General features: G+C 57.6%; 1 protein-coding gene across 1 annotated transcript; it reads right to left on the reverse strand.

Annotated features, from left to right (window-relative positions):
* Positions 1-1724: 1724 nt before the first annotated feature.
* Spdef (SAM pointed domain containing ETS transcription factor) lies at positions 1725-18005 on the reverse strand. The gene is made up of 6 exons (XM_037200000.1): positions 16878-18005; positions 7734-8165; positions 5720-5917; positions 4847-4894; positions 4596-4742; positions 1725-2351 (listed from the first exon to the last, which is right to left on the reverse strand). Exons 2-6 carry the CDS (start codon positions 8137-8139, stop codon positions 2173-2175), a joined length of 978 nt encoding a protein of 325 aa, XP_037055895.1. The 5' UTR covers positions 8140-8165; positions 16878-18005; the 3' UTR covers positions 1725-2172.
* Between the last annotated feature and the right edge of the window lie 9249 nt (positions 18006-27254).

The following is a 27254-nucleotide window of genomic DNA, read 5'->3' on the forward strand; positions in this document are numbered from 1 at the left end:
ATAGGAAACGTCTTGCCCAGGTGAGGTTCTAATAGGGACGCACCAACAGAGGGAGGAGAATCCAGGTTTGCTGCCTGCTCCCGAGGTGTCGCTGGGTGGATGCAGCTGCCTGCATGTTCCGTGATGGAAGCTGCCCCTCTGATCTCCCATACCTCCCCTAGGTGGAGCTGTTCCTGCTCCCCAATACCTCGGCCCATTTGAGAAACCCCCAGGCCTGCCTAAGCTTTGAGGCTGGCCCAGGCACAGCTGGGACATCCAGTGTGCCTTCAGGGACTCCTGAGGGGCAGGATGGGCTGGCTGGACACAAAACCAGTTTAACAGAGCACTGAGCCTGCTCTGGCCAGGGTCCCAGTCTGCCTCTTCCCTGGGGATGGGAGACAGCTGGGACCTAGCAAGGCAGAGGCCTGGGTAGAGCACACACACACGCACACACACACACCTCCTGTCAAGTCCAATCCCGACTGACAGATGCCAAGGCGCTGTTTGCTCTCTGTCAGGGGTAAACATTCTTCAGGAGACAATAAAATTGCTGGGGGCAGAAGGCAGGGTGCAAGATGCCTTTAACCCTTGGTGGTCCAACCTGGTGAGGTGGCGCACACCTTTAATCCCAGCACTCAGGAGGCAGAGGCAGGTGGATCTCTTGTGAGTTCGAGACCAGCCTGGTCTACAGAGGGAGATCCAGGACAGCCAGGGTGGTTACAAAGAGAAACCCTGCTTCAAAAGACAAAACCCAAAAAACCCCTTGGTGCTCTGGGTGCTGCTGGCTCCCTGACCTTTCTCCTAGAAGACTGGCCTCAGAAGTTAAGGGCTGTGGGGCTGAGGTGCCGACTTGTTTAGGAAGGAAAGGCAGGGCGACTCCTGTCCCTGGAGGGACGGTGTGAGCTCAGCTCCCGGGCCTGGCATCCATTGCTGTGCGACAGTGAGCTGATTGCTCAGTCATCCTGGACTTCTGATTGGCCATGTGCAGAACAGAGAAGTGAGTGACCCTGACTTCATGGCTTTGTTGAGAAAATCAATGACAAGGAGGAGTGGGCATGGCCAGTGCATGGCAGGGCCTCAGAATGCTTGATTTGGGCAAATAAACCAGGGACGTGTGATACACTGAGTTGCTCAGGAGAATGAGCAGATGCATGCCCAGCTCCCCACATTCAGGTGGCTCTCGTGCCTAGGTAAGGGACACAGCTCCATGGATGGATCTTGGCAAGTCTGGGGACAGAGACTGAAACCCCAGCATCCTTCCAAAGCTACTGCCCCCTAAACAGCCTGAATCCCCCACCATCTCCCACAGTCCACCATGTGACTCAGCTCTCTAGGGTGGCCAAGCAAATATAATAGCTCTGGGCCTCTTGCAGGAGAGCCAGACCCCTGGCACACCTGGGCACACCTGGCGGCAAGCCCTGCCCTTCAACAGAGCAGGTACGGAGGCTGCCTTCCTTACTTTGAGCTTGTGTACAGATGCTCTCCAGCCTGGCCCACTCCCGCTTCAGCCCTGCCGGGTTGAGGAGGATGCTGTGGCCAGCTAGACTAGCTACTTCAGCCGGGAGAACTCTCTGCCTCCTCCATGACTTCTACCAAACAGCTACTGTTTTTCTCTTAGCTCCATGACACCTCCCCGGGCAAGCTTTCCTTGTGATCGCCACCCTGAACCCGCGTGACCACAGTCACCTTTAACCACGGCTGGCCTCTTGGCTGTGCCGTCCACAGCCAGACACTGGGGACCTGTATGTTGTCTCGTATCTTTATTATCCATTCCTAGGGCGCCCCTGGCTCCCCAGCACGGTGCAGACATCTCTGAGCACCAGGCCAGTTATGGCACAGGGTGGTGACAGAAACAGAGAGCAGCAGCATCACCGTCCTGTGAGCTGCCTTGGTCCAGTCCCTGCTTGCCGTAGGTAGTTCCTCCAGGAAGAATCTCACAGTCCAAGCCTGGGTCGGGGAATTCTCCGTTTGTGAGCAATCCTAGCTCCCTTGACCCTCCAGGGGCCTGTGTACTTGAGCAGTATGATCTGAAGAGGAACCCAGAGAGCTCATGTGTATCCCAGATCAGTGACTGTCTCTCCCGGACCTTGGCTCCTGGAATGCCAGCAGCCCCTGGATTCATATTGGGCAGAGCCCAGGGCAGCAAAGAGTGGCTGTCTGGGGCAGGCGGTAGGCCTCTGGCCTCCGTGGCTCTCAGACGGGATGCACAAACTGGTAGACGAGGCGCTGAGAGATGTCCGGTTTGCGGATGATCCCCTTCTTGTAATACTGGCGGATGGAGCGACTTAGCTTGTCATAGTTCATGGCCGGCCGGTTCTTGCGCACACCCCACAGCCGGGCCACCTGGGCAGAGTCCTCAATTTTGAAGATGCCTGGGGGAAAGGAAAGTGAGAAGAGAGGAGGGGCATGTGGAGAGCATGAGAAGAGAGACGAGAGATCAATCAGTCACTTTTCGGGGAGGCATAAGAGACAAATGCTGGGGCCCTCTTCAGCCCTGGGCCCCAGGGACAGGCCATGTGACTCAGCAAACATCTTTCTTTCTTTCTTTCTTTCTTTCTTTCTTTCTTTCTTTCTTTCTTTCTTTCTTTCTTTCTTTCTTTCTTTCTTTTCTTTCTTTCTTCTAAAGATTTATTTATTTATTATGTATGCAGTGTTCTGTTTGCATGTATCCCTGCAGGCCAGAAGAGGGCACCAGATCTCATTACAGATGGTTGTGGGCCACCATATGGGTGCTGGGAATTGAACTCAGGGCCAGTGTTCTTAACCTCTGAGCCATCTCTCCAGCCCCTCTTTCTTTCTTTCTTTCTTTCTTTCTTTCTTTCTTTCTTTCTTTCTTTCTTTCTTTCTTTCTTTCTTTCTTTCTTTCTTCCTTCCTTCCTTCCTTCCTTCCTTCCTTCCTTTCTTTCTTTCTTTCTTTCTTTCTTTCTTTCTTTCTTTCTTTCTTTCTGAGACAGGGTCTCTCTACATAGCCTTGGCTGTCCTTGAGTTCTGGGATTAAAGGCATTTGTCACCACACCTGGCATTAGCAAATATATTTCAATAATTTTTACTTTTATTACTGGCTGAAATTCTAACTTATGCATAGTATTAGATCAAATGCAGGTCAAGGATCCCTAATCTGAAATTTGGGGTCAGCACTGCATCACAGCTTGGAATTTTAGGATTTGGGAATATTTGACAGGCTTTCCTGGCCAGAAATCCACAACAGCGTTCTAAAGAGTTCACATTTGGGGAGCATTTAGGAGTTTTATATTAAGGTCAGGCAATATCATTAAAGTGAAACTCACTTGTTTTTAAACATTTCAATTCTGGACCTAGAACATCTAATGCCATATATGGGACTCGTGTGTTTCTGATAAAAACCACGAGTCTCTAGGTTGAAGCTATGATTTTTCTTGTTATTATTTTTTTGCATTCATTTATTTATTGTCTGTGATCATGTGAGTGTGTGTCAGCAGACACATGCCCCAGGGTGCCTGTATGTGGTATGTGGAGGTCAGAAGACAATTTGCAGGAATTGTTTTCTCTTTCCATCCCATAGGGATTGAACTCAGGTCTTCAGGCTTGGTAGCAAGTGCCTGCCCTCACTGGGCTGTCTCACTGACCCCCAAAACATGATGTTTTCTGGTTTTTAAGATTTTATAAAGATTTACTTTATTATTTCATGTGTATGAGTGTTTTGTTTGGGTGTCTGTAAGTGCGTGCCTGGTGCCTGCAGAGGTCGGAGGGGGGCATCAGACCTCTGGTGCTGGCGTTTGAGAGATTCCAGAACAGCTATGTGGTTCTGGGAATTGAACCTTGGTCCTCTGCAAGACTAAAAATACTCTTAACAACTGAGGCGACTTTCCAGTCCTGTTTTTTTTTTTTTTTTTTGAGACAAGCTCTGTCTATGTAGACTGGGGTGGGCATAAAATTCACTGCCAGCCTCTGCCTGCCCAGTGCTGGCCTTAAAGGCCTGTGCTACCATGCCCTGCTGAAGCCATCCATGTTTTCCATTGTCAGCAGCAAATACTCTCAAGTTCGTACTGTGTTCCAGACACTGTGAGGTGCTGAAGGAGTCTCAGTACCAGGGTGAAGTCTGGGGCGACGAGGATACAAACAGCACCCTAAACCTTAGAATCCTTGGAGTTGGAGGGGTGCAGATCTCTGAGTGACATTCGGCACAGGGTGAAGGCGGAGTCAGTCTAGACCACACCCCCAGCGCCTCTCCCTGCTGGAGCCACGCCCCAACCCCGCCTCAATCAGAGCTCCGCCCATGCTCTGCAGCCCTGCTAAATGCCTGCGCCCATCACCTGTGGCACCTCCGCCTACAGAGGCCCCGCCCCAGCCCTGCCCACGCTCTGTGTAGGGGTTCCATCCCGCAAAACCTCAACTTTCCTGCCCTCCCCACCCTGCCCCTCGTATAGAAGCCAAGCCCCTAACCCAGCCCCTCCCCTCTCAGCAGTGTGAGCCCCGCCCACAAAGCCCGGAGCCCCGCCCTATATAAACCCCACCCTCCCGCTCTGGCCCCTCCCACCACCGACCTGTCCCTCTGACAGAAGTCACGCCCCCTTCCAGCCCCGCCCCGCCCTGGTGAACGTGTCCGTGGATCGTGGATCGTGGATCGTGGATCGTACCTTTCTCCTTGTTGAGCCAGCGGATGAAGCGGCCGTAACTGTGGGGCTTGAGCAGCAGCTCTTTGAGGAACTGCCACAGGTGGATGGGCTGCCCGGAGCACGACGAATCCACCTCGCCGTCTGTCCAACCCTCCTCGCTGGTGGAGGCTGGAAGCCAGGGGCGAGGGTGAGTGGCCGCTGCGACCACCCGCTTCCCCAGGCAGCCTCCCTCAACCCCACCAGGCCTTCCTGCGCCTGCCCGGCTGGCTCACCGCAGTAGTGAAGGGCCCCAGGTAAGGTCCTCTCCTTCATCCAGGCCGCTGTGGGACAAGGAGGGGAGGTTGGATGACTCCCTGTGGCTGGGGTCCTACAGCTCCCTGCCTCTTGCCTGTCTAGGGTAACAAGGTGCTAACAAGGGGGTGAGGATGTCAGAGCTGCGACTGCGTCGCCCCCATGTGCAGGGGCTTCCCTTTGCTCACTGACATGGGACTGGGACGCCCGTTGGAGCTGTGGCCAGGCAGCAGGTGCTGAGGCCTCAGCGTTTGCACCAGGCCTTTCCCTCCAGCCATCCACTCGGCCACCCCCTCTGCCCACTGCTAGGCCATCAGCCAGGGACAAAGCCCTTCTGCTCGGGTGACATCCACTGGCCAGGCACCTGGGCTGGGGCAGGCGCTGACCACTCAGAGTCCCCCGATTCATCCCAGACCTCTAAGAAAAGGGGCCTTGACCCAATGAGCAAACACAGACTCCTCCAAAGTGCCAAAGAGGAAAAAAGAGCAGACGACAGTGCTGTGCAAGTGTGTAAACAGAGGTGTGGCATCACTCGTGTGGAAGAAGTCAGAGGACAGTTTGGGAGATCCATTCTCTCCTACCATGCAGGTCCCAAGATGTCAAGCTTGGAGACGAGCACCTTTATCCACTGAGCCACCCTGATAGTCTTCGTGACTTCTTTAATAAAAAATAAAGCTAACCTTACAAAGGGGCTCCCTTTAGAAGGAAAAATAAGAGCGGAGCATGGTGATGTGTGCCTGTAATCTCAGCACACAGGCAGAGGCAGGAGGATTTGGTTCAAGTTCAAGGCCAGCCTGGTCAACCTAATGGCCTGGAGCGAGGCGGGACTCGGCCTGGGCTGTCTCCTGTCTCACCTGACTTCCAGATGTCCAGGTGTGCGTGCAGCACATCCCCGCCCAAGGGTGCGCGCTGGCGGAACTGTTCCTCGGACATGGCACACAGCTCCTTGCCGCCCAGCTCCTGGAAGGCCTTGCCGGCCGGAGGCAGCCGGTACTGGTGTTCTGTCCACAGCAGCCACTTCTGCACGTTACCAGGGCTCCAGTCCCCAGGGTCTGGGCAAGAGACAGCATCTTCGCTCAGGACTGCTGGCGGGCACCACCCCAAAGGCAACTGTCCATGGGGGGATGGAACACCCATGGGGCTTTGCAGCCCGGAACCATGCGCTCCTAAGGGTGGGGACGTCCAGAGCCTTGAGGAGCCCCGTGGTGGCAGACACTTCCACAGAAAAGGAAGTGAGAAGGAAGAGCCATGGCCGTAACACAGGCCTGCTGCCTCTGCCACCCCATCACGCCCAGGTGTCTGCCTTTCTAGAGACACTAGCTCTGAAGGGGACAGTGACATTCAGTCACCAACAGCCAGATACCTCTTGCCTTCCACAATCTTCTCAAGAAGAAAACCCACCCAGGAACCCCTCCATCCTGGAATTTTAGAGATGAAGAAACTGAGGCACATGAGGGGCGGGGTGCATCCCTGTCCAGTGATTAGCAAACAGCTGGGTTCGTAGCAGCTGCCCCAAATGGCTCCGGATCAGCTAAGGGTAGAGAAGGGATTCACCAGCTGTGTGTGTCCCCTGGGAAACTGCTCTCGGGGGCACACAGCTGGAACCAGACTGGGTCACAGTGGCAGTGAGGCCTCCAGGAGAACGCTGGTTCAAGTCAGTGTCCCAGGTGAGTGACCCGTAAGCTAGGCTGCTCCCACGTTGTAAGGCCATTTTCCTCCCTGAGGTCAATGCAACTTGTCTCTGTCCCCATTGTTCTGAGAGTACAGCCCTCCCAAGCCGCTAGGGGGGAAGAGGAACCGTGGGAGAGCCTCCTGGGGTAGGGCTCTCCAGAGTGTGGGAAAGTGGAGAAGAGGCGCTCTGGGCAGGAGCTGCCTCGAATGGGGGACACCACCTGGGAGCACCTAAGCAGATGGGGGGGGACGGGGGGGGCATGCAGGAGCTGAGTGCGAGGGCAAGAGAAGCCCCTCCCTCCAATGGGAAAGCTACAGGATGGAGGTCAGGACTCTCTGCCCCTCCAGCCATCCCACCTAGAGCACTGGCTCCATGACACACGCCAGACCAGGCAGGCACACACACACACACACACACACACACACACACACACACGCACAGGCACACGCACACGCACACGCACACACGCACGCACGCACGGTCTGTTCCTTGGTATCCCCTCCTCATCACAGCCCTCCCTACCAGTTGACTAGGGCCACATTCAGCGGTTTAATTATGATCCATCACGCCGGCTCCACGCACACAGGGACCTCTACGCCCTGTTCATTGCTTAGTCCCCCAGTCCCTGAGGGTGAGGTCAGGTGAAGCCAATCAGTGGTTGTTTATTGAGGACCTCTCACGTCCAGTGCCGTCTAGGAGCTGGGGTACCCAAGTCCTTTAGTGGGGTACAGACAGCAAGTGAGGTGGGAACAAAAATGCTCTCAGACCTTTCAATTGTATTGCGAGAGCAAGAAAATGGGGGGAGCAAGAGGTGGGGTGCGGGAGACGACCTCATCAGAGGATCGGTGGTCTCATGTTAAGACCCGAAGAAGGCCAGGGACAGGCTAAGGAGGATCTCTATGGGGAAGCATTCTAGGTTGAAGGTCCAGCAGGTGCAAAGGTCCTGGGGTGCGTGGTGTGGAAAAAGCAGGGAGACCAAGTGGCTGGAACAGAGTGACGGGAGAGGGGAGCTGAATCCCAGGAAAGGTGGGAGCTAGATGGAACAGCACATGAACACTCTTTATCCACTAAGTGTGGTTGGGCCTGGCGCTGGCTCCAGCTGCTGTGTGTCCTGGGCTGCCCAAGGTGATCAGAGTCCATCTGGGGGATCCCCACCCTGAGAGTGTCCCCGGGGGAGGCGGCAGCGAGGGTCTCACCTGCTGTGATGTTGAGCAGCTTGCATGCCGTCTCGATGTCCTTCAAGACCTCGCCCACCACCATGGACTGCACCTGCTCTAACGAGTGCTCATCCAGGCTGCTCGCCGAGGCCTGGCTGTCGATGACCGGACACTGCTCCGGCTCCTCCAGGGGCTCCTCCCTGGCACTGGCCTCGGGGACCTTGGCTACCCAGCTGCCGTCCTCAGGGTACATGTTAAAGTAGGAGAGGTAGAAAGCGGACAGGCCCTGCTCAGGGGTGGCGGGAGGGCTGGGGCTCCAGTCCCGCTTCTCAGGACCCACCGCTCCTGCCTCCGCCTTCTCCACACCTGTCCGCAGTGCCACATCTGGGGACAGCAGCAGGCAGCCAGGGGACACATTGCTCAGGCCTGGGCTGGCGCTGCCCATGCCGCTGCCGAGGCTGGTGACTGCGTCTGCAAGAAATCAGAGAAGAAGGAAGGTGGGTATGATGGTTGCCCTGGCTCTGTGGGGGCCGCTAAGCTGGTTATAAGACTCGGGGCTCAGCAGGCAGTGGGCTGGGCCTGGGAGAGGCCTGGGGGCTTCTGGGTCACTGGGCAGTGAGTACAGGGCTGGCTGGAAGACAATAAGGTGGATGTGTGGGCGAGATCGGGCCTGGGCAGGTGGAGGGGCAATTCTTTTTAAGGTCGTATGTAGCAAGCGCAGGCTGGCCTAGACCGTGGTCCTCCTGCCTGCTGTAATTCCTAAGTGCACAGCACATGCGGCTGTGGGAAGGCCCAGGGCACCTGGATCCATCTCTGGTCACTCTCGAGGGCCCACTGTGCAGCTGGCTCTGGCCACCACAGGGCAAAGGAAAAGGCCCAGACTGGACGAACCCTTGGGATTCTTCAAGGGCTGTAGCTAACCTGTCTGAAAACGTCCCACGACCCAGGAAACGGCTTCCTGTTCTTTCGGACCAGCAAAACTTGACGAATGCAGCCGAGGTGAATTTCAGCTCTGTCCCCACCACCCCCTGGCTCAGTACCCACCCCCGGCTCAGTACCCACCCCCTGCTCAGTACCCACCCCCTGCTCAGTACCCACCCCCTGCTCAGTACCCACCACCCTGCTCAGTACCCACCCCCTGCACAGTGCTCACCCCTCTTCTCAGTACCCACCCCCCTGCTCAGTACCCACCCCCCTGCTCAGTACCTACCCCCTGCTCAGTGCCCACCCCCTGCTCAGTACCCACCCCCTGCTCAGTACCCACCCCCTGCTCAGTACCCGCCCTGCTCAGTGCCCACCCCCTGCTCAGTACCCACCCCCCTGCTCAGTGCCCACCCCCCTGCTCAGTACCCACCCCCGGCTCAGTACCCCCCCCTGCTCAGTACCCACCCCCTGCTCAGTACCCGCCCTGCTCAGTGCCCACCCCCGACTCAGTACCCACCCCCTGCTCAGTACCCACCCCCTGCTCAGTACCCACCCCCGGCTCAGTACCCACCCCCCTGCTCAGTACCCACCCCCCTGCTCAGTACCCACCCCCTGCTCAGTACCCACCCCCCTGCTCAGTACCCACCCCCGGCTCAGTACCCACCCCCCTGCTCAGTACCCACCCCCCTTCTCAGTACCCACCCCCTGCTCAGTACCCACCCCCTGCTCAGTACCCACCCCCCTTCTCAGTACCCACCCCCTGCTCAGTACCCACCCCCCTGCTCAGTACCCACCCCCCTTCTCAGTACCCACCCCCCCTGCTCAGTACCCACCCCCTGCTCAGTACCCACCCCCCCTGCTCAGTGCCCACCCCCTGCTCAGTGCCCACCCCCTGCTCAGTACCCACCCCCCCTGCTCAGTACCCACCCCCCTGCTCAGTACCCACCCCCCTTCTCAGTACCCACCCCCCCTGCTCAGTGCCCACCCCCTGCTCAGTACCCACCCCCCCTGCTCAGTACCCACCCCCCTGCTCAGTACCCACCCCCCCTGCTCAGTGCCCACCCCCTGCTCAGTACCCACCCCCCTGCTCAGTGCCCACCCCCCTGCTCAGTGCCCACCCCCTGCTCAGTGCCCACCCCCCTGCTCAGTGCCCACCCCCTGCACAGTGCCCACACCCCCCTGCTCAGTGCCCAGCTCTCCCACCCTCCGGCACAGCCCTGCAGGCTCCTGCAGGGAGAGAAAGCCAACAGAGGAGGAGGTGTTGCCTCTGGTTCCAACTCTTCCTTTCAAAGAATCCTTTAAGTAACAAGGAAGAAAAGGTTAGAGTGGGTGGAGTGGGCAGGGATGGGGGGGTCTGGAGTTTCGGGGGACAGAGGGCAGGCCTGGATTCATTTCAAGTCCTTCTGTGCAAACACGCGTGTGTGCCATGGGCCCTTGGTGTTTACCAAGGCAGTGTCCACAGCCTGCTCTGCCCGCGTCCCCACCCTGGCCTGTGCCCACACCCTATACCCCAGGTGGTGGCCCCACCCCAGGAGAGCCTTCTCCATTCTCCATCCCTCCTCTTTCAGCCCTCAGTGGCCTCCCGCCCCATCCACATCCCCAGCAGCCCCACGGCTGCCACGTTAGGGCAATCCCTGCCAGCTCCCTGGGCCCTGTGCCCAGCCGCTAGCTTTTCCAAAGGGCAGGAGAATTCGATTCTCTGTGGCCTTGTGTTTGCCTGGCCTCAGCCACAGGTGTGCGCGGGGAGACAGGTGCTTGGGGTCCAGGAACTGTGGCAGGAGGGGCCAGATGGGCCAGCGCTGGCCTGGGTACTATGTAATGTCACCTTCTTGCCTCGTCTGTTGAGTAGGCTTTGTGGCCCTGGCACCCATATCCTCCCCAGGGGGACACAGCCCAAACTCCTTCTTACCCCCATTTTACTGGTGGGGCAGTCAAGGTGCAAAGGAGGCCTGCTGGACCCTTCCTCAGCAGAGACTTCTGCCTCCCCTCTCTGCTTTCCAATGCCCAGAGCTCCCCTGACTGAACGATGAACTAGCAGCGGAGGAAAGGGCCCCTGACGCCTGGGGCCTGGTAGCTTGGCTGCAGCTGGGCTGAGGCTGGAGAAAAGGCTGTCGCAAAGAATGCAGACACTGTCATGCCAGCCCCCCCCCCACACACACACACTGTGCTGGATAGTTTTAGGTTAACTTTTCTTTTGGTTTTTCAAGATAGCTCGAAAAACAGGCTTTGGAGCCTGTCCTGGAACTCACTCTGTAGCCCAGGCTGGCCTCGAACTCACAGAGATCCGCTCGTTTCTGCCTCCTGAGTGCCAGGATTAAAGGCGTGCGCCACCACCGCCCGGCAGTTTTAGGTCAACTTGACACAAGCTAAAATCATCAGAGAGAAGGGCGTCTCAGTTGAGAAAATGCCTCCCTAAGATCCGGCTGTAGGCAAGCCTGGAGGGCATTTTCTTAATTAGTGATTGATGGTAGATGGTGTCACCCCTGACTGGTGGTCCTGGGTTATCTAAGAAAGCAGACTAAGTCATGAGGAGCAAGCCAGTAAGCGGCACCCTCCGTGGCCTCTGCATCAGCTCCTGCCCCCAGGTTCCTGCCCTGCTTCAGTTCCTGTCCTGACTTCCTTCGATGATGAACAGTGATGTGGAGGTGTCAGCCAGATAAACCCTTTCCTCCCCACGTTGCTTTGGTCACGGCGTTTCCTCACAGCAACAGTCACCCTGACTAGGACAGCTACCCACAGCCTTGGGGACGTGGGATAGGGTCTCCCCTCATAGGTGGAGACGGCCAGGCTCAGCAGAGTGTAACCTGCCTGTGTGTGGGCTCTGCCCCTTGGACCACAGTCTCTTTAAGGCACCTGCTCTGACCACCTCCCTCTTCCGGGGTGTCTGGCCTCCTCCCGATTGGGTCCCTTCCCCCTCCAAGGTTCATCTTCTGCTCTTGGCTGCTCACCCCACCCCAGGGTCATTTCCTCCCGACACCCTTTTATCAGACTCCTCTCTGTTCAAGAACCTGGCAAGCATGGCCCCTTCTGCCGGCCTGGCCCCAGGGGCTGGGATGTGGCTTGGTGAGCTTGCTCAGCATGCTCGTAGCCAGGGGTTCTGTCTCTAGCGCCGCACAGATGAGACTCAGAACGAGGGAAGCTGTGTGGCAGCCGGAACCACCAGTCAGCACATTCTCCTCACATCCAGGCTCTGCTAAGGCTGGCATTTCTGTTCCCTGCACTGGACGTCGTCATGGTATTTTCCCCTATGGTACCATCCTCTTTCCCAAGATGCCGTGTCTTTCTCATCCCGAGCTCCCTAAGCCCCACCCCATGAAGCCCTTCTCACGTCTCCCTTCCTGATGGCCCACCAGTGATGGGCAACTTAGTCCGTGACTAAATCCTCAGAAAGCCATCTGCCTATGGGACTATGAGGACTTGTGGGAGGCTGCAGGTCAGGGGGTGGCAGGGAGGAACCCAGACACACGCTGCAGAATCAGGACCTAACCAGACACCCGCTCTGTAGACCTGAGGTCCCGAAACAAGCCTGAGGTCTGCCAGGGCCTGGCGTCTTGGACAGAGTCTACTCTCTGTCTCTCTCAATTGCCCAGGGCTACAGTCTCCCGAGTGACACCTCAGGTCTCCAAACCTCGAGCTGATCTCGGGGGGGATTAAGGCTCAGTGGGTCTGGCTTGCTCTTCCCCCAGAAGCCCTGGCTGCCTCTCTGGACAAAAGAAAGCTTGGTGACAGCTGGTGCGGCCAAGTCAGTAGGCAGGGCCACACCAGAGGGTTAGTGGATAGAGCGTCATAGCTTGGAGTCCATCCCTCAGTACCTCCTGTCCCCCAGGAAGGTGAGTGAGGGGAGGCCACAGAGGGACTGGTGGTGGAGACTGAGTGTAGGTGTTTCTGGGGACCTCATTCCCTTTGGGGCTCCTTTGCCCCCATGTCCTCTGTTTGCATCCAGTACTCCATCCTCAGGGAGTGAAGTTGCCCAGGAGGCCCTTATGAAATCCCTGGTGGCCGTGTGTTGGGAGCCCCTGTTCTCTATGTCCTGTGGGGTTCCTTCTTCCAGACCCAGCCTCCTAGGGATGGTGGCAGAACATGGAGATGTAGCATGAAAATGCCTTAGGCCACCCCCCTGTCCTGAGACCCAATCTTAGTGGCTGAGATCCCAGGACCCAGCTTCAGGCCCTGGGAAAGTAGCACTGAGGGACCTCAAGTGAGGAGGTTACAGTCACCGTCACCCCCTGCTCCGTCTCTGGTGGCCTCACAAGAGGTCTGGCTCTGGCTGTTGGCTACTCCCCAAACCCTGCCAACCTCTGAACCCCTTAAATAGGCTAGAGACAGGGTATGGGGCAAGACTAGGACCTGGTGAAGAGCCCCATAGAGTATGTAGGTCCCTTACACCTGCACCCCAATACCCACCAGCCTGTCAGCACCTTGGAGAGAGCCAGACCAGTCTAGGCCTCAGGGAGCCTCAGGCTTGCAGGCTCCAGTCTCCCCCTGGCCTGCCACTCCCTTGCCCATCTCCGCCTTTCAAGCCCTCCTCCCTGGGACCCAGCAGCCTTACTCTTCATCACAGCCCTCCAGGTGAGCTGGACTCAGGCCTTCCTCTCTGCAGAGCCCCGAGTGCTGGCCTTGACCTCCCCCACCAAACAGACCACCCACCATCCCAGCCTCGTCTGAGGTTGCTTTTTGTCTTTAAAGAGGGAAGTGAGGGGAGAGGAGGACAGAGCCGAGTGTCCCCGGAATCTGTGTTCACAGGCTCTGAAAGGCTCCCATCTGACAGCAGTTACTGTCTGCCTGCCCCTGCTCCCTGCTGTCAGCAAGGCCGCAGCCCAGGCGAGCCCGGGCCTGGAAGGGAGAGAGTCCACTCACACCCTGTCCAGTTCCATTTTGCCTGGCTGTCAGAATTTTCCAGAAACTGCAGTTTATATACTCACTTGGCCTCCTGTGTGTGTGTGTGTGTGTGTGTGTGTGTGTGTGTGTGTGTGTGTGTGCCTCCCAGTGAAGCCCCTTTATTCATGGATCTCGGGGTCCATGTGGCTGCATTCCCTCTCTAGCAGGCACAGGTCTCCCACATTTGAGCCCAGGGACCCCCCTCAGAGGGCAGGATATAGCAGATTCTCCCCGCCCTGCTCCCGACTCCTCCAGCACCAATCCAGACCCAGAATGAACTCCCAGGGAGGCTGGGACTGGAGTGAGGAGGCGCCAGTAGACATAGGCCCCTTCTGGTTGGGAGACTGCACTCACAAGGGACAGGAGGCTAGACCCTTCGGCCTGAGAGAGGGGACCTTGCCTGGCCTCTGTCACAGCCTCTGAGCCTGAACCCAGCTTGGAAGCCACTGGCTGTCCCTTTACCCATCTCAGCCCTGGGGGCAGGGGTGCCTCCAATCTGGAAGAACCCTGACAGGTCTCATTGGCTTTTTCTCCTGTGCTGGGAGGCCCTTGTCCCGTGGCCCCTGCAGAGTGTGCTGGTGAGGTCCTGGGTGGCCAGGACTGATCAGAAGGAAGGGTGGGAAAGGAGTGTCGGGTTCAGGCTTCTCGCGGGCAGCCGGAGCCCAGAGCGTTAAATGTCGGCCAGGGCCCAGGGCCACGGTGCCAAGGTTTGCTTTGAGAGGAGCGGTTCTACCTGCTGGGCTGCCTGGGGGGGCTCTGGGACGAGGGGAGGGTCCCTGGCGGGAGCGAGGCCCGGCCTCCTGTTCTCCAGACAGTCTGGAGGCTTTCTTATGAGAGAGTTGTGAGGTTTGTTAATGGCCGTGGGTCGCCTGGCTTACTGACGGGGGCCTTCCTGTAGACTGCGATGGCGGAGTCTGCTTGAATGCACACCTGGGAACAGGTGAAGGCAGAGACTGGAGAAGAGGGAAGGAGAGGAAGGAGGGGTGAGAACATGGACGGACTGTGGTGCTCAGTTAGTGAACCGGCAGAGACCTGAGGGCGGAGGCGAGGGAAGGCTGGACTCCTTGCCCTTCCCCCACTCCTCCCAGGTCTGGATAGCTGCTGGTCTCGCCTACCCCTCCTTACCTTCTGGTGAGAGCCAGAGCCAGGAATCCCTGCCCATTGTATGACCCCTCAAGCCTAAGGTATAAGCTGGTAAGTCCAACCAGTGTCTAGCCGACTCCTATGCAGCTTTCAAAGTCCCACACAATCTCGGACGTCTCCTTCACGACGCCACCTTTCACCGAGGAGACTAGCTCGTCTAACCTTCTTAGTCAGCAGACAAGGAGCTGCAAGCACACTGAAGGACAGAGACGCCCCGTGGTCCTTAACCCATCCCTTCCTGCTCTGCATCGGGACCTTGGTCTTCCAGCCAGCTAGCGCTGACCCTTTCTGGGTTCAGCACAGGCCACAGCAAGGCAGCCAGTTCAGAGTCTCCTGCTCTGGTTCCCGCCAGGCCCCGTTCTTCGCCACTGGACATCCGTGGAGTGTAGCCCTTCTGTCTCGGGTGGCAGGGGGTCCCACCTGACTCACAGGGTTCTTATGAGTGACAGGTGAAACTTGCAGGAACAGAATGTTCAACGCTCCGGGCACCCACCATACGTGGCATAGAGGAGGTGCTGGTCCACTCACAGCCGGGCTCCTAGACCCAGCGAGGCCATCTCTACCCTGCCTCAGCCTTCCAGCCTGCTGTGTGCTGAGATGGGGCACTCTTCCAGCAGGCAGCAGACGCTCAGCGTGCTGGAGCCATCTGCACGGTGGGCAGCGCCTGCTTGCTCTGCCCTCTACCTCGGGCTAGGGGAAGCTGCAGGGCCTGTTTACTTTGTTACTCAGGGGAGCAGCTGGGATGGGACATCGCAGCTTTATTGGGGCTGTCTGGAAGCTGTTTGCTTGGTGAGGTGGGGGCAGGAAATGAGCTGAGTCTCCATCTTGTCCAGGGGGATGGGGTCAGCCGTGGAGGGCGGTGGCTGCACTGGAACTGTTGGACATGCTGGGAATGGAGTCAAGGAGGTCAGGGGGCCACACAGTGGACCTATGCATGCACACGCACTTACACACACACACACACACACACACACACACACACACACACACACACGCACACTTTGGCCAGTCTCAGGACACACACACACACACACACACACACACACACACACACACACACTTTGGCCAGTCTCAGGACACATACACACACACACACACACAGGCATACCTCAGCCAGCCTCAGGGGCACCTCGGGTGCACAGGCCCTGGCCCCCCACCCTATCACTCCCCCTGCACACTCCCTTCTCTCCTGGCTATGGGAATTTGACAGATTTTACAAATGAGTGCCTTGGGGCTGGCGCACACAGGCAGCTGACTCCAAGCTGGGCCCTCGAGGTGGCACTCAGGGGGCGGAGGCAGGTGAATCTCTAAGGGACCCCAGGCCACAGGTTTTCTTCTAACCCCCACATCCACACCCCTACCCCTGGTCACACACTCTCAATTTTTAAAAACCTAAACAAGCAGAAATGAGTGCCTTCAGGGTGAGGTTTAATGCGAATTCAAGACCAGCCTGTACTACAGGACTGAGCACCAGGGCTACAGAGACGTCTCAAATCCCAGCCAGTACGGTGGCGCACGCCTTTAATCGCAGCGCTCCAAGGCAGAGGCAGGTGATCTGTGAACTGGAGACCAGCAAGGCCTACATAGTAAGTATAAGGCCCCCTCAGAATAAACACCCCAAAGAACCGAAAGAAAAGAATGAGTATTTCAGGACACCCAACCCACACATTGCTCTTTTCCCATGTGATCTCTCTGCTTTCTGGGTGTCTAGATTTGCTCTGTGGTGACCCCCCAGACCGCCGGCCTGTGCCACCATGATCGGCCAGTTTCCGGAGCTCTGGACCTGTCTCTCTTGCTCTGGTTCATGCCTTGAGCCCCCAGGTCCCGTGGGCCCCTGTCTGTCCACTGTGGCCAGGAAAACATCCACACCTTCCCTCTGGCAGAGCAGCCAAGGTGGCACTGGCCGATCAGCTGCCTGAATCGGGACAGAGCTGGCCGGACCCGGGGTGCCATACACCCACGTGGCTGCTTTCCCCTCAAACTGCATAGGATGGGCTCTGTGCAGGGCCCACAAATGTGGGGACCCCAGAAAAAGGGGGTGCCCCCTAAGCTCTGGGTCTGTCCCAGCAAGGCAAATGGGAGCATATGGAAGGAACAAGACTTTATGGGAAAGTCCCTAGTATCTGGAACACGCGCTCCAAGCTTGCAAAGTGTGCCTCCGATCTGTGTTAGTCATCAGCCTCCCCACAACGGAGAGGGAACCCTCTGGAAGGGCACACTGCCTTCTGCCACACTCACCCGTTAGCCGCCTGGTGTCCAAGGAGTTGTCCTCTGTAGCGCTGACCTCAGGGACCAGGAGGAGGCAGTGGCAGCTGGGGCCACTGCTGGGTCTCAGCCAGACATCAGTGGAGCCAGCAGGGCTGGGGCAGAGGGGACCCTCAGGTGGGCCACCAGGGTCGATCCACCGCCGAGGGGGAGTCTGGGGTCCCAGGCCTGAGGGTCTACAGGCAGGTCCCTGGTAGAGGCTCAGGAACACCTGTTGACACCATGATGAGGCCCTAACCTGGGGTGCTTACAGGGGCAGCCGCAGGCCGGGGGACTGGGTGTGGGAGGCACAGTGGACAGCAGACGGAGTGCAGGAATTCGCTGGAAGGAAGTCAGAAGTAAGATAGAGTTGGTCTGCCAGCTTTCCCATTATAAGTAATCCTTCCTTATTTACCTGAACAAATACGCTCCCTGCCTACCTCAGACCGCAGGCGGGCTCCTGGTTAACCCTTGAGGGCCTTGCCTCCCGAGGGATAGAGGGCTCAGGCCCTCACTCACTCACTCACTCCTTTCAGTGACCATGACCAGCATGCTCACTTCACAAACACAAAGCACAAAGGATGCACCCAGTGGGACCAGGCTCTGGATCCAGAGTGATCGAGGACTGGGGACAAGTCAGCAAGAGTGCTGACAGTTCAGTACCACTCAGTCCCGTGGGGATCACCATGACTGGCCAGAGAAGTCAGTGAGGGCTCCCAGGAGGTGGTGCTGTCTGCCGCCCTGGGCCCTGGGAGGGCTTACAAGCCCATCTGAGGGCAGGAGCCATGGTCTCTGTACACCACAACGGCCTGCAGGCCCCTTACCCGGTGACGCAAAGGACCTAGAGCAGGGTCCGCCAGTGACAGAACGTTCTCTCCAGCCCCCGAAGGGAAGCAGCCGGTACGCGGCACAGGACGGGAGTTTGCAGCCCAGGCCCCCACTGCCCAGATCCCTTCACCTGCTCAAGAAGCCACACACCGGGCACGCAGCATACTCTTCATGCCACAGCGGGCAGAGCTGAGTGAGGCCCATGTCTGAATCATCCCAGAATGCATCTCTCCTCATGTCAGCAGAATGACAGGGTCTCACTCTGTAGACCCGGCTGGCCTCGAACTCACAGAGCTCCACCTGCCTCTGCCTCCTGAGTGCTGGGATTAAAGACAGGTGCCACCACACCTGGCTATCATTACATTTCTTTAATTAAATATTTTGGTGTGTGTGTGTGTGTGTGTGTGTGTGTGTGTGTGTGTGTGTGCACCATGTGCAAGCAATGCCAGTGGAGGTCAGAAGAGGGCATTGGGCTTCCTGGAACTGAAGTTATAGGAGTTGTGAGCCGCCTTGTGGGTGCTGGGAACTGAGCCCTGGTCCTCTGCAAGAGCAGCCAGTGTCTAAACCACGGAGCCGTCTCTCCAGTCCCAGCAGTGTTCACCGCTGCTTTCTGACTCCCTAAGTAGTTGTGTGACCTCCCACAGCCTGGCTTCCTTCGGGCTGGCCGGCCTCTCACCGTGATGCACACCAACACCTTCCGGCAGCGCCTGGGCTTTCTGTGCAGCCCTGAGCACAGCTCCTGTCTTCACTGGCCCTTTAGTGAAGGCGGCAGAGAGGGCGAGGAGGTCATTCTAAGTTTGGAAATGGCTGCAACCGACCACTCTTGATCCTCAGGGGTCTCGTCCTCCAGGGCCAGTAAGCAAAAGGCTGCTACCTTCTCCAGTGACTCCTTCACCTTCCTGTTCCCTGTTCCTCTACTGGGCAGGTAACCCCTTGACCCCACTCTCACAGACAATGGTGCTCCCAGCACAGTGCTCTGATGCCCTAGTACTCAGCTGCTGCACAAATGTACCTGGGTGGATGGGTGCTAGGAAAAGTTAGTGACTCCCATGCCCACTCTCCTCCTTTTCCCAACAAACGGATCTAGGTTGTTTTCGATGTTCCATTTTGAGGGGTTCCTGCATGCTCCAAAGTGTTCTTGTAGGGAGCTCCTCCTACTCCCGTCCCTAGCTGGTGATTTTTTTATCTGGGCACACAGCCACTCGGAGTGAATGCAGTCCAGACTCCCTTGCAGCTAGGTATGATGATGATGATGATGATGATGATGCCAGATGGAAGGGAGGACCAGCTGGGTCCCTGGGCACTCTTTATCTTAATCCATTAGTATGATGTCAGGGCACCTACTTTGGTTTTGATCCAATACATGCTGGGGGTAGGGATGCTTTCTTAGCATGAATGGGTACTGAGGTGGCGGAGGAGGAGTTCAAGGTCAACCTTGGGTACATAGTTAGTTGGAGGCCAGCCTGGGCTACATGAAACCTGTTTCAAAAGACATAGTTGTGCTTGGGTCACCAGGAAACAGAAATTGATGGTCACCCCCAACCCCCACCACCCCCAGCAGAACTCAGGGCTTCTGTGAGGGGGGTCACCTGGGAGTGCTTCCTCCAGGAAGGTTGTGCTAGGCCCACTTCTCAGGAGCACTTTGGATGTCAGGTCCAAGGTCACAGCTATGTGGCAGACTCAGGCTCCTGACCAGTCCATGTTGCCCCTCCACTCCTCAGGATCCAGCCTCAGGTCCCTTGCACGGGCTCGTGAACACTCCAGGCCTCCTGCCTCCTGCTCTGCTCCCCGAGGTGGGCCAGTCTTTAGTCCTCCTTGACCACTGCAGCAGATGAACCATGCCAGAGCCTACCCTCTACCCAGACCTCGGGAGGCTGCTGAGTTCTACCCTCCACATAAGGGTCCCTCCTTGTCCTCATGTGTGTCTGTCTTGGGACTGTTCTTCAGCCTCCAGAAGCAGCATGTGCTCTCTCCGTCTGGGCTCTGTGAGCCTTCAAGATGTTGAAGAACACAGACAAATGGAAGGATCACACCTTGGCTTTCCTTTGTTTTTTTGAGATGGGGGTCTCACTACGCAGCTGTTTGCCCGGGAACTCTATGTAGACCAGGCTGGCCTTGAACTCACAGACATCTTGCTTCTGCGTCCTGAGTGCTGAGCCTAAAGGCAAGCAGCAGCATGCGCAGCATACTTTCATATTTGCTGGTCTCAGATTGCCCAGGCTAGCCCTGTACTTGTAGGAGAGGATAACGCTGGACATTCTCCAGTGCTGGGGCTGCAGGGGTGTGCCACCTGCCTGGCTTCCCTCCACCTAAGACTTTATTATCACATTTTTGTTTGTTTTTGTTTTTTGACAGTTTCTCTGTCTAGCCCTGGCTGTCCTGGAACTCACTCAGTAGAGCAGGCTGGCCTCGAACTCAGAGATCTGTCTGATTCTGCCTCCTGAGTGCAGTTTTAGTATGCTAAAAGTATGCACCACCATACCTGGCTCTTTCCTCTACTTTATTGGCTCCCCATCACCCTCGCAGAGACTGTGCCCTCCTGGCCTTTCTTTTCTCTTATGCTCTTGTATGTGTTTTCCTGAGATGTAGTTTCATGTTGTAGCCCAGGCTGGTCTTGATCTTGGCAATCCTTCCACCTGTGGGCATACCCACCTCCTGCCTACCCCCTTAGGGCACTATCAAACCCAGGACGACAAGGTCTGGGGCCGCTGCCTGGCATACCCTCTCTACCTTGACTCCACAGACTCCCATTCTGTGGAGCTCTTGAGCTGGGACTTGAGGTCCAGGGCAGGGTGTCGGTGACATTGTGGGGCAGTGGCGAGTCCCAGGTGTTCTGTGAGTGAAGGTGAGACCCACCCTGCCCCAACTTAAAGGCTGTGCACACATCTTGGGAAAGACTGTCTGTCCATCTGTTGGCGGACAGCTGTCGTCCTGGCTTGCTCTCTGTCTTATCTCCTAGAACTTCCATCCTCTGTGTTTGGCCTTCTGAAGAACTTCAGTCTGTGATAACAGCAGAGAAGTCTGAGCCCATTCCAGAACCAGAGGGGTAGGATTGCCACATCCTGAGTCCCAGGCTCTGGCTTTAAGGAGGCAGAAACACTGGGGGGATGGGGCTTCTTCCTTTGACATGACGTTCTCACGTTGATGGGACCATGGCGGAAAGGTGGCATGATCGGGAAGTCTGGTTCACGAGATTCCAGGCAGTATCCAGTGGATGTGGCAGAGACAAATATCCTGAGCCCAGAGAGGCTGGAGAATAGGCCTAAGAACACACAGCGAGCTTGAGATCCAAACCCAGAGCCCAGCTTGTGCTCCCACAAGTGGTCACTCAGGTAACTGATGCCAATAAGCCTGCTCGCTGGGGGTCACTGCCCATGTGGCTCATTTACAGGTGCCAGGCAGAGGTTTACTGGCTTGACCAGGGTCAGGGTTAGGATGTGGCAGGGCAGGCCTTAGGCTGTGCCTGGGTAGGGAAGATAGGGACCAAGAATAGCCCAGCAAGTGGCTGTTTTCATACCTGGGACATGTCACCTCGTGTCCCAGGCATACCTGGTTCCTTGCTTATTCCAGATTAGCGTGTGTTCCGCTGTACTTGGTCTAGCAGCCAAAGCCTCTCTGTGTCTGCCTCAGAGGGCACAGACAGCCCCCAGCATCTGGTCCAAGGGCAGCCACCCGTGGGCCTCCCGGTTCTGTGAAGTTACAAGAAGCCACGATTCCTGTCCTCGGCCAGTCCTGGATCCAGCTCCCCAGGCCCAGGGTCTCCCCACCTGTCCTCCCTGCCTGCAGATGCACCCTGGAGACACGCCATGAGGAAGGCCGTTGTTCCCTGCACCCAGGCCTCGCTGCCCACCCCATGCCCCCCGCCCACCCCCACAGTTTCTCCCACTCACTCAATGCCACTGCCTGCTTACTCCCAAGACGGCCTCTGAAGGGGTGACCCTCGGGGTCCAGGCAAGCCTGTAGTCAGAGCCGAAAGCTTTGGGCCGATTGGACACACAGGACACCTGCCCATGTGTATGCACACACAGACAGACAGCATCCTCTTCACCCATCCTCCTGGGTCAGGAAGCATGGCTGCCTCTGGCCTGGTGTTGGTGCTCAGGAATCGCTTCACTCCACACAGGCCACTGAGCTCCGTCAGGTCAGGCGTGGCCCCCAGGTCCCAGATGCCCACAGCAAAAGAGGACAGTGGCTAAAAAGAGGGGTTTTGTTGGTGCCGGAAGGAGCGGCAGGCAAGCCGGGGAAGGTGTGTGTGGTGGGCAGCAGGCTGAGGAGGTGGGGCACTGCTTGCGTCTCCTTGAGGTTGGGAGCTGAGGTTGTTAGCTTTAAGCACTCAGGTGGAGAAGGAAGGCTGGGGGGGGGCACACTGTACAGCCTTGAGGCCCAGGCTCAGGTGCCCCAGGTTGTCCTGCTAAAGCCTGTCACTCACCAGCCCTGGCTGCGAGCCAGCTGCTGACCCGGGGCTTCCAGGCCCTTAGACGAGTCTCTTCAATGGTCTCAGCGGTTCCTTTGAAGGGCCCTGTTGTCACAGGCTTCCTATTACTCTCAGTGGGGAAACCGAGGCACAGAGCTTGTGCTGAGAGGTGGGGAGCCAGGCATGGAAGACAGCCAGCTCTCAGCCATCAGGGCCTCCCTGCTCGGGGTGTGGTATCAGTTGTTCTTTCCCTGCCCCAGCACCAGGTGGACCCCAGGCCTCCGCAGGGGGTGGAGGTGGTGGCCCACGTCATGCCCTCACCCAGGGAACCTTTCCCCTACTGACGCAGAGCCAGCCAGCCCGCTGGGCCTTACAAAACCACAGGTCCGATAAGAATACAATCAAGCCCGTTCTGCTCCATTGGAGGGGCTGGGCCACGAGGCCACCGCCGCGGTGGAGGGACTGCCGGCGGCCCGGGAGCCGCTATCAGCAGCCCTGTCCAGCCCCCGCCCCCCGCCCCCAGCAGCCCCTTTGAAATTTACCCACCTTATCAAAGCCCCAGGCTTCCCCTACACTCCAGGGACAGCTGCCCTTTGTGTGTGCTCTGACTTCTACCTGGGCCCAGGGGACTACCTCGGGTGGGGGTGCTGGGGGTGGGGTGGGTTCCTGGGAAAGAGCACCTGGGCCGCACACCCCGAGAGAGGCCCCCAGTCTCACACACAAAGCTGTTTGTCACTGCCAGCCGGCCACACACCCTTCTCTCTGAACATTCCCGGTCACCCCGTCACCTCCATCCTCAGCATCCTGCCCACCCTCCTCTGGCCAGCACTCCTCCACAGGTGCCAGGTGGGGAGGACAGCGTCCTTCCTCCTCGGGCACTTCCTCGGCCACGGAGACCTGCTTCACGCCTGGTCCCCCAGCCGCACCTTCTGCAAATGTTTATTGAACATCTACTACACGCCAAGTCCCGGGGGCCGTGGAGGTGAGGAAGGACCCCAGCCTCACTCTCCCCTCCCTTGGAGTTGGCGTTCTTGCTGTGGAAACAGGTGGCAAACACAGGCGCTTCGTGTCCGAGGGTGCTCTGTGCTGCAGGGGGCGGAAATAAGACAGGGAAGGAAGACAGGAAGTGCTGGGGACAGGTTTATGCCCATGGGGTTAGCGGAAGTGCCCTTGCGGGTGGCTCAGGAATGGAGAGCGAGGCCAGCCTCTCCCTCCACACACACAGAATCACACACACAGGAGGGGAAAGCCAGGAGAGGAACAGAGACCCACACTGGGTCTCTATCATCATGGTTGTGAGCCCAGCATTGGGGAGACACGGGCAGGCAGATTACCGGTTCAAAGCCAGCCTGGGCTACATAGGGAGTTCCTGTTTGTAATCACAAAATAAAAGGACCCCAGGATTGAAAATTGTTTGTTTTTTGCTTTCTGCTTTTTCTTTCTTTCTTTCCTTCTTTCTTTCCTTCTTTCTTTCCTTCTTTCTTTCTTTCTTTCTTCCTTCCTTCCTTCCTTCCTTCCTTCCTTCCTTCCTTCCTTCCTTCCTTCCTTCTCTCTCTCTCTCTCCCTCCCTCCCTCTCTCTCTCTTTCTTTCGTTCTTTCTTTCTTCCAGAGACAGGGTTTCTCTGTGTAGCCCTGGTTGTCCAGGAACTCACTTATAGACCAGGCTGGCCTTGAACTCACAGAGATCCACCTGCCTCTGCTTCCTTAGTGCTGGGATTCAAGGTGTGTATCACCACCGCCTGTCCAGGATTGAAAATGATAAACGGGCCTGGATTTAATCCCTAGGATTGTCCAAACAGAACCAGGCAGTGGCCCGTCAGCACATCAAGTTCTTATTTTAATAAGGCCACACGGCACAGTGACAGCAGGACAAAGGTTAGACCCCAGCAGCCCTGCGGCGCACTCAGGACTCCATTCCTGCTACTGCACAGGCAGGGCCCTGGGCGGGATGGAACGCTGAGTGTGGATGGGGGCCCAGGTGTTCCCTGCCGAGGTGCTGGCCGGGCTGGTTTGGAGCTGAGAGCTGGCAGACTGTGGAGAGGTATGGGGGGCATTTTGACTCTAGAGAGCTGTCAGCACCCCAGGCTCTCCCGGGACCCCTAGTGCCCCTTCCCAGGGTCACTGTCCTCTGGGTGCCAAGGGCTGCCATCCCGGCACTCAGGAGGTGGAGGCAGAAGGCTCAGAAGTTCAAAGTCATCCTCAGTTACACAGTGAATTTGAGGCCAGCCTGGAACACATGAGACCCTGTCTCTGAAAACAAAAACAACAAAACACCACAAAAAACGGGGCGGCGCTGTCGTATCGTCAGAGCAGGTGGGACGGAAGTGCCCGGACGTAGCGGTTCGGCACGCAGCCTGTGCCAAGCACTTCAGAGGCTGCTCCTAGGTCCTCGGGTACACACCAGACTAACCCACCCACACCCTTCTTTTAGGACACATACTCATGGGGGTCAGAGCCCAATCTTTTTTGGGGAGTCTTACTATGTGGCTAGGGCTTGCATGGGACTCAGGATCCTCCTGCCTCAGCCTCCGGGTGCTGGGATGACAGGCCTGTGTCACCGTGCCTGGCCCCTCTTTAGTGTTCAAGGTCATCGTGTACAACACTACACGTTAGCGGCCCTGCTGCCCATGTGACTCCTGCACTCGGGGTATAAACCGAACTGCGGGCACTGATGAAGACATGGAAACCCACTGAAGACGTCAGAGCCTTCTCCACGGTGGCTCTGACAACACTGGCTATTTTCTCCCTTTGACAGAACCCTGGACCACGGGGTCGCCTCACAACCTCGCGAGCCCCTAGCCAAGTTCTGTGACTTCAGCTGAGAAGTCAGAGCCACATGCTCAGTCACTCAAGTCCACAGTCGGCCCCTCTCTAGCGGGGCCCACAGTCCACAGTCCTGCCCCCGGGGGCTCAGGGACAGCTGCCTGGCCTCATGTCTACAGCCTGCCTGTCTGGCTCCTGGATCCCTTCAGGGCAAGGGACAAAGCCTGGTATGGCAGCCACTCTCCAGGGAGGAAGATGAGGGTGAGGCTGGGGATGTGACAGAGTACTGTGCCTAGAAAGCTTGAGGCCATCCACGCCATCTCCTGTACCACAGAAAAGGAGGGGAAAGCGAGGCAGTTTTGGCTAGACTTAGTTTCACCCACTAAGTTCTCCGGCCTGTCCGCTTTAGGCCAGGAGCCCATGGAGACGGGCTGTGTCCTAATTGCTTGGTGTCCTTGGACTCAGGGAAGGGCCTAGAAAAGGACAAGAAGAATGAATGGGTGGGTGGGTGAGTAGACAGGGGGATGGATGGATGTGCAGACTGATGAACGGGTGGACAGATGTGTGTGGACAGATGGGTGGACAGGTGAATGAGTCTGTGCATGGGTAGATGTGGACGGGTGAAGAGGTGAATCTGGAGATGGATGAGTAGGGGGTAGATGGATCGACAGACGGACAGGTAGATGGATGAGTCACTGAATGGGTGGGTGGATGACGGGATGGGGTGAGGATGGTAGACGGGTCGCTGGCGGGTGGGTGAATGAGTACATGGGTGGATGGGCGAGCTGGTGAATGGGCCGACAGACGGACAGATTGGTGGATGGGGTGGAAGGACAGGTTTTGCCAGTGGGAAAGCGAGGAGCTAGCGCTGAGGCAGGTGTGGGCTTTCCTCTGGATGGACAGGGCTGTGGGACACGGTTCTCTCCCTGCAGCTGTGGCGAGACCTGCCCAGTGTGGCCAGGGTCATGGGTGTGCAGGAAGAGGAGGGCTAGGGCAGGGTGACAGCAACAAGACCCGCTTCCGGGTGTGGGGTTCTCACCTTTCACCACACCCTGGGACTCCCCCGAAGTGACTCAAGTCCTGTCAGGTGCGGGGCACAGGACAGGCCACACAGACCACTGAGTCAGGTCACGGGGGAGGAACTTCGTCACTCGCTCAAGACGGGCTGTGAATGCCTGGTCCTGTGTTCAGGCCCCGAGACAGGCTCAGGGTCAGGAAAGGTCGGCCCTAGGTCGTGCACGGTGTCTTTCTTAGGGCCGTGACCGCTGCCGCAGAGGCGTTGAGACTTCTCTGGAGATCCCGACGGAGGAGACAGGACGGGCCTGCCTCTGAAGGCTCCGACCTAGCTGTCCCGCTGAGGGTCTTAGCGGGCAGGGCACTGAGCGAGAAGCTGGTAGGAGGAATCCAGTGCCCCTCCCCCCCCACAGTTCTCACCTGCTCCTTCAGGTAGTGCCCCTCCCCCAGCTTAAGAAGGGGAGAGGGGAGGAGGTGGGCCCTAAACAAGAGCCCTCAGGCATGTGCAGCTCTCAAAAGGGGAGCACTCGTAGGAACTCCCCAGAACTACAGACCACGGAGCTGGAAGGGCAACCAGCTGGGCTAATCTGAGGATTCATCTTGTAAGGATATGGAGGAAGCCCAGAGAGGCAAAGAGCATGCTCAGAGTCACACAGCACTAACTGCTGGGCTTCCCAGCCCTCTCAGCAGCGGCCCCCTCCCCCCAGGCAGGGGAACTATTGCAATCTATGGTATGTAGAAGAGATGTTAAGGAAGTTGCTGGTGGTCCCACAGGCTGTGAGTGGAGGTTCTGAAAAGCCAGCCTCAGGGGGCCGTGTGCAAACCTGATACTTTGTTACAGCTGGGCTGGGACCTCACGCTCTGCAGCTCAGTTCTCCTTCCGGTCTCTGAGCCCTGGTGACAACACACGGGACAATGATGTCACCAGTTCAGTGTGTTGACCCCCTCTGGTCACTGTGGACGGACACTTTCCTATGCAGCCTCGCTCGCTTTCCCACTTTGCCGCTCTGGGGGGCAGATGAGAAGGTGAGCACTCCGACCCGAGACAACGAGCCAGGAGGGAGCAGCCAGACCGCACGGCCAACCCGTCCAGGCTCTGTCTGTCCCTGGGGCTGACCACGGGGCCACAGGGCCAGTGGGTGCCGGGGGAGTTTTGTCCTGTGTCTCCCTCCGCCTCTTGTCACCTGGGGTCTGCCTTGGACCGAGCAGCCCAGGTGGTTCCCAGAAACCACCCCAGCCCACCAGTGACCCTTGCCAACTGCCCCAGCCCACCAGTGACCCTTGCCAACTACCCCAGCCCACCAGTGACCCTTGCCAACCACCCCAGCCCACCAGTGACCCTTGGTCTACTC

Source organism: Peromyscus leucopus, chromosome 16_21 (genome assembly GCF_004664715.2).
Source record: "Peromyscus leucopus breed LL Stock chromosome 16_21, UCI_PerLeu_2.1, whole genome shotgun sequence".
In the NCBI taxonomy this organism is placed as follows: domain Eukaryota; kingdom Metazoa; phylum Chordata; class Mammalia; order Rodentia; family Cricetidae; genus Peromyscus; species Peromyscus leucopus.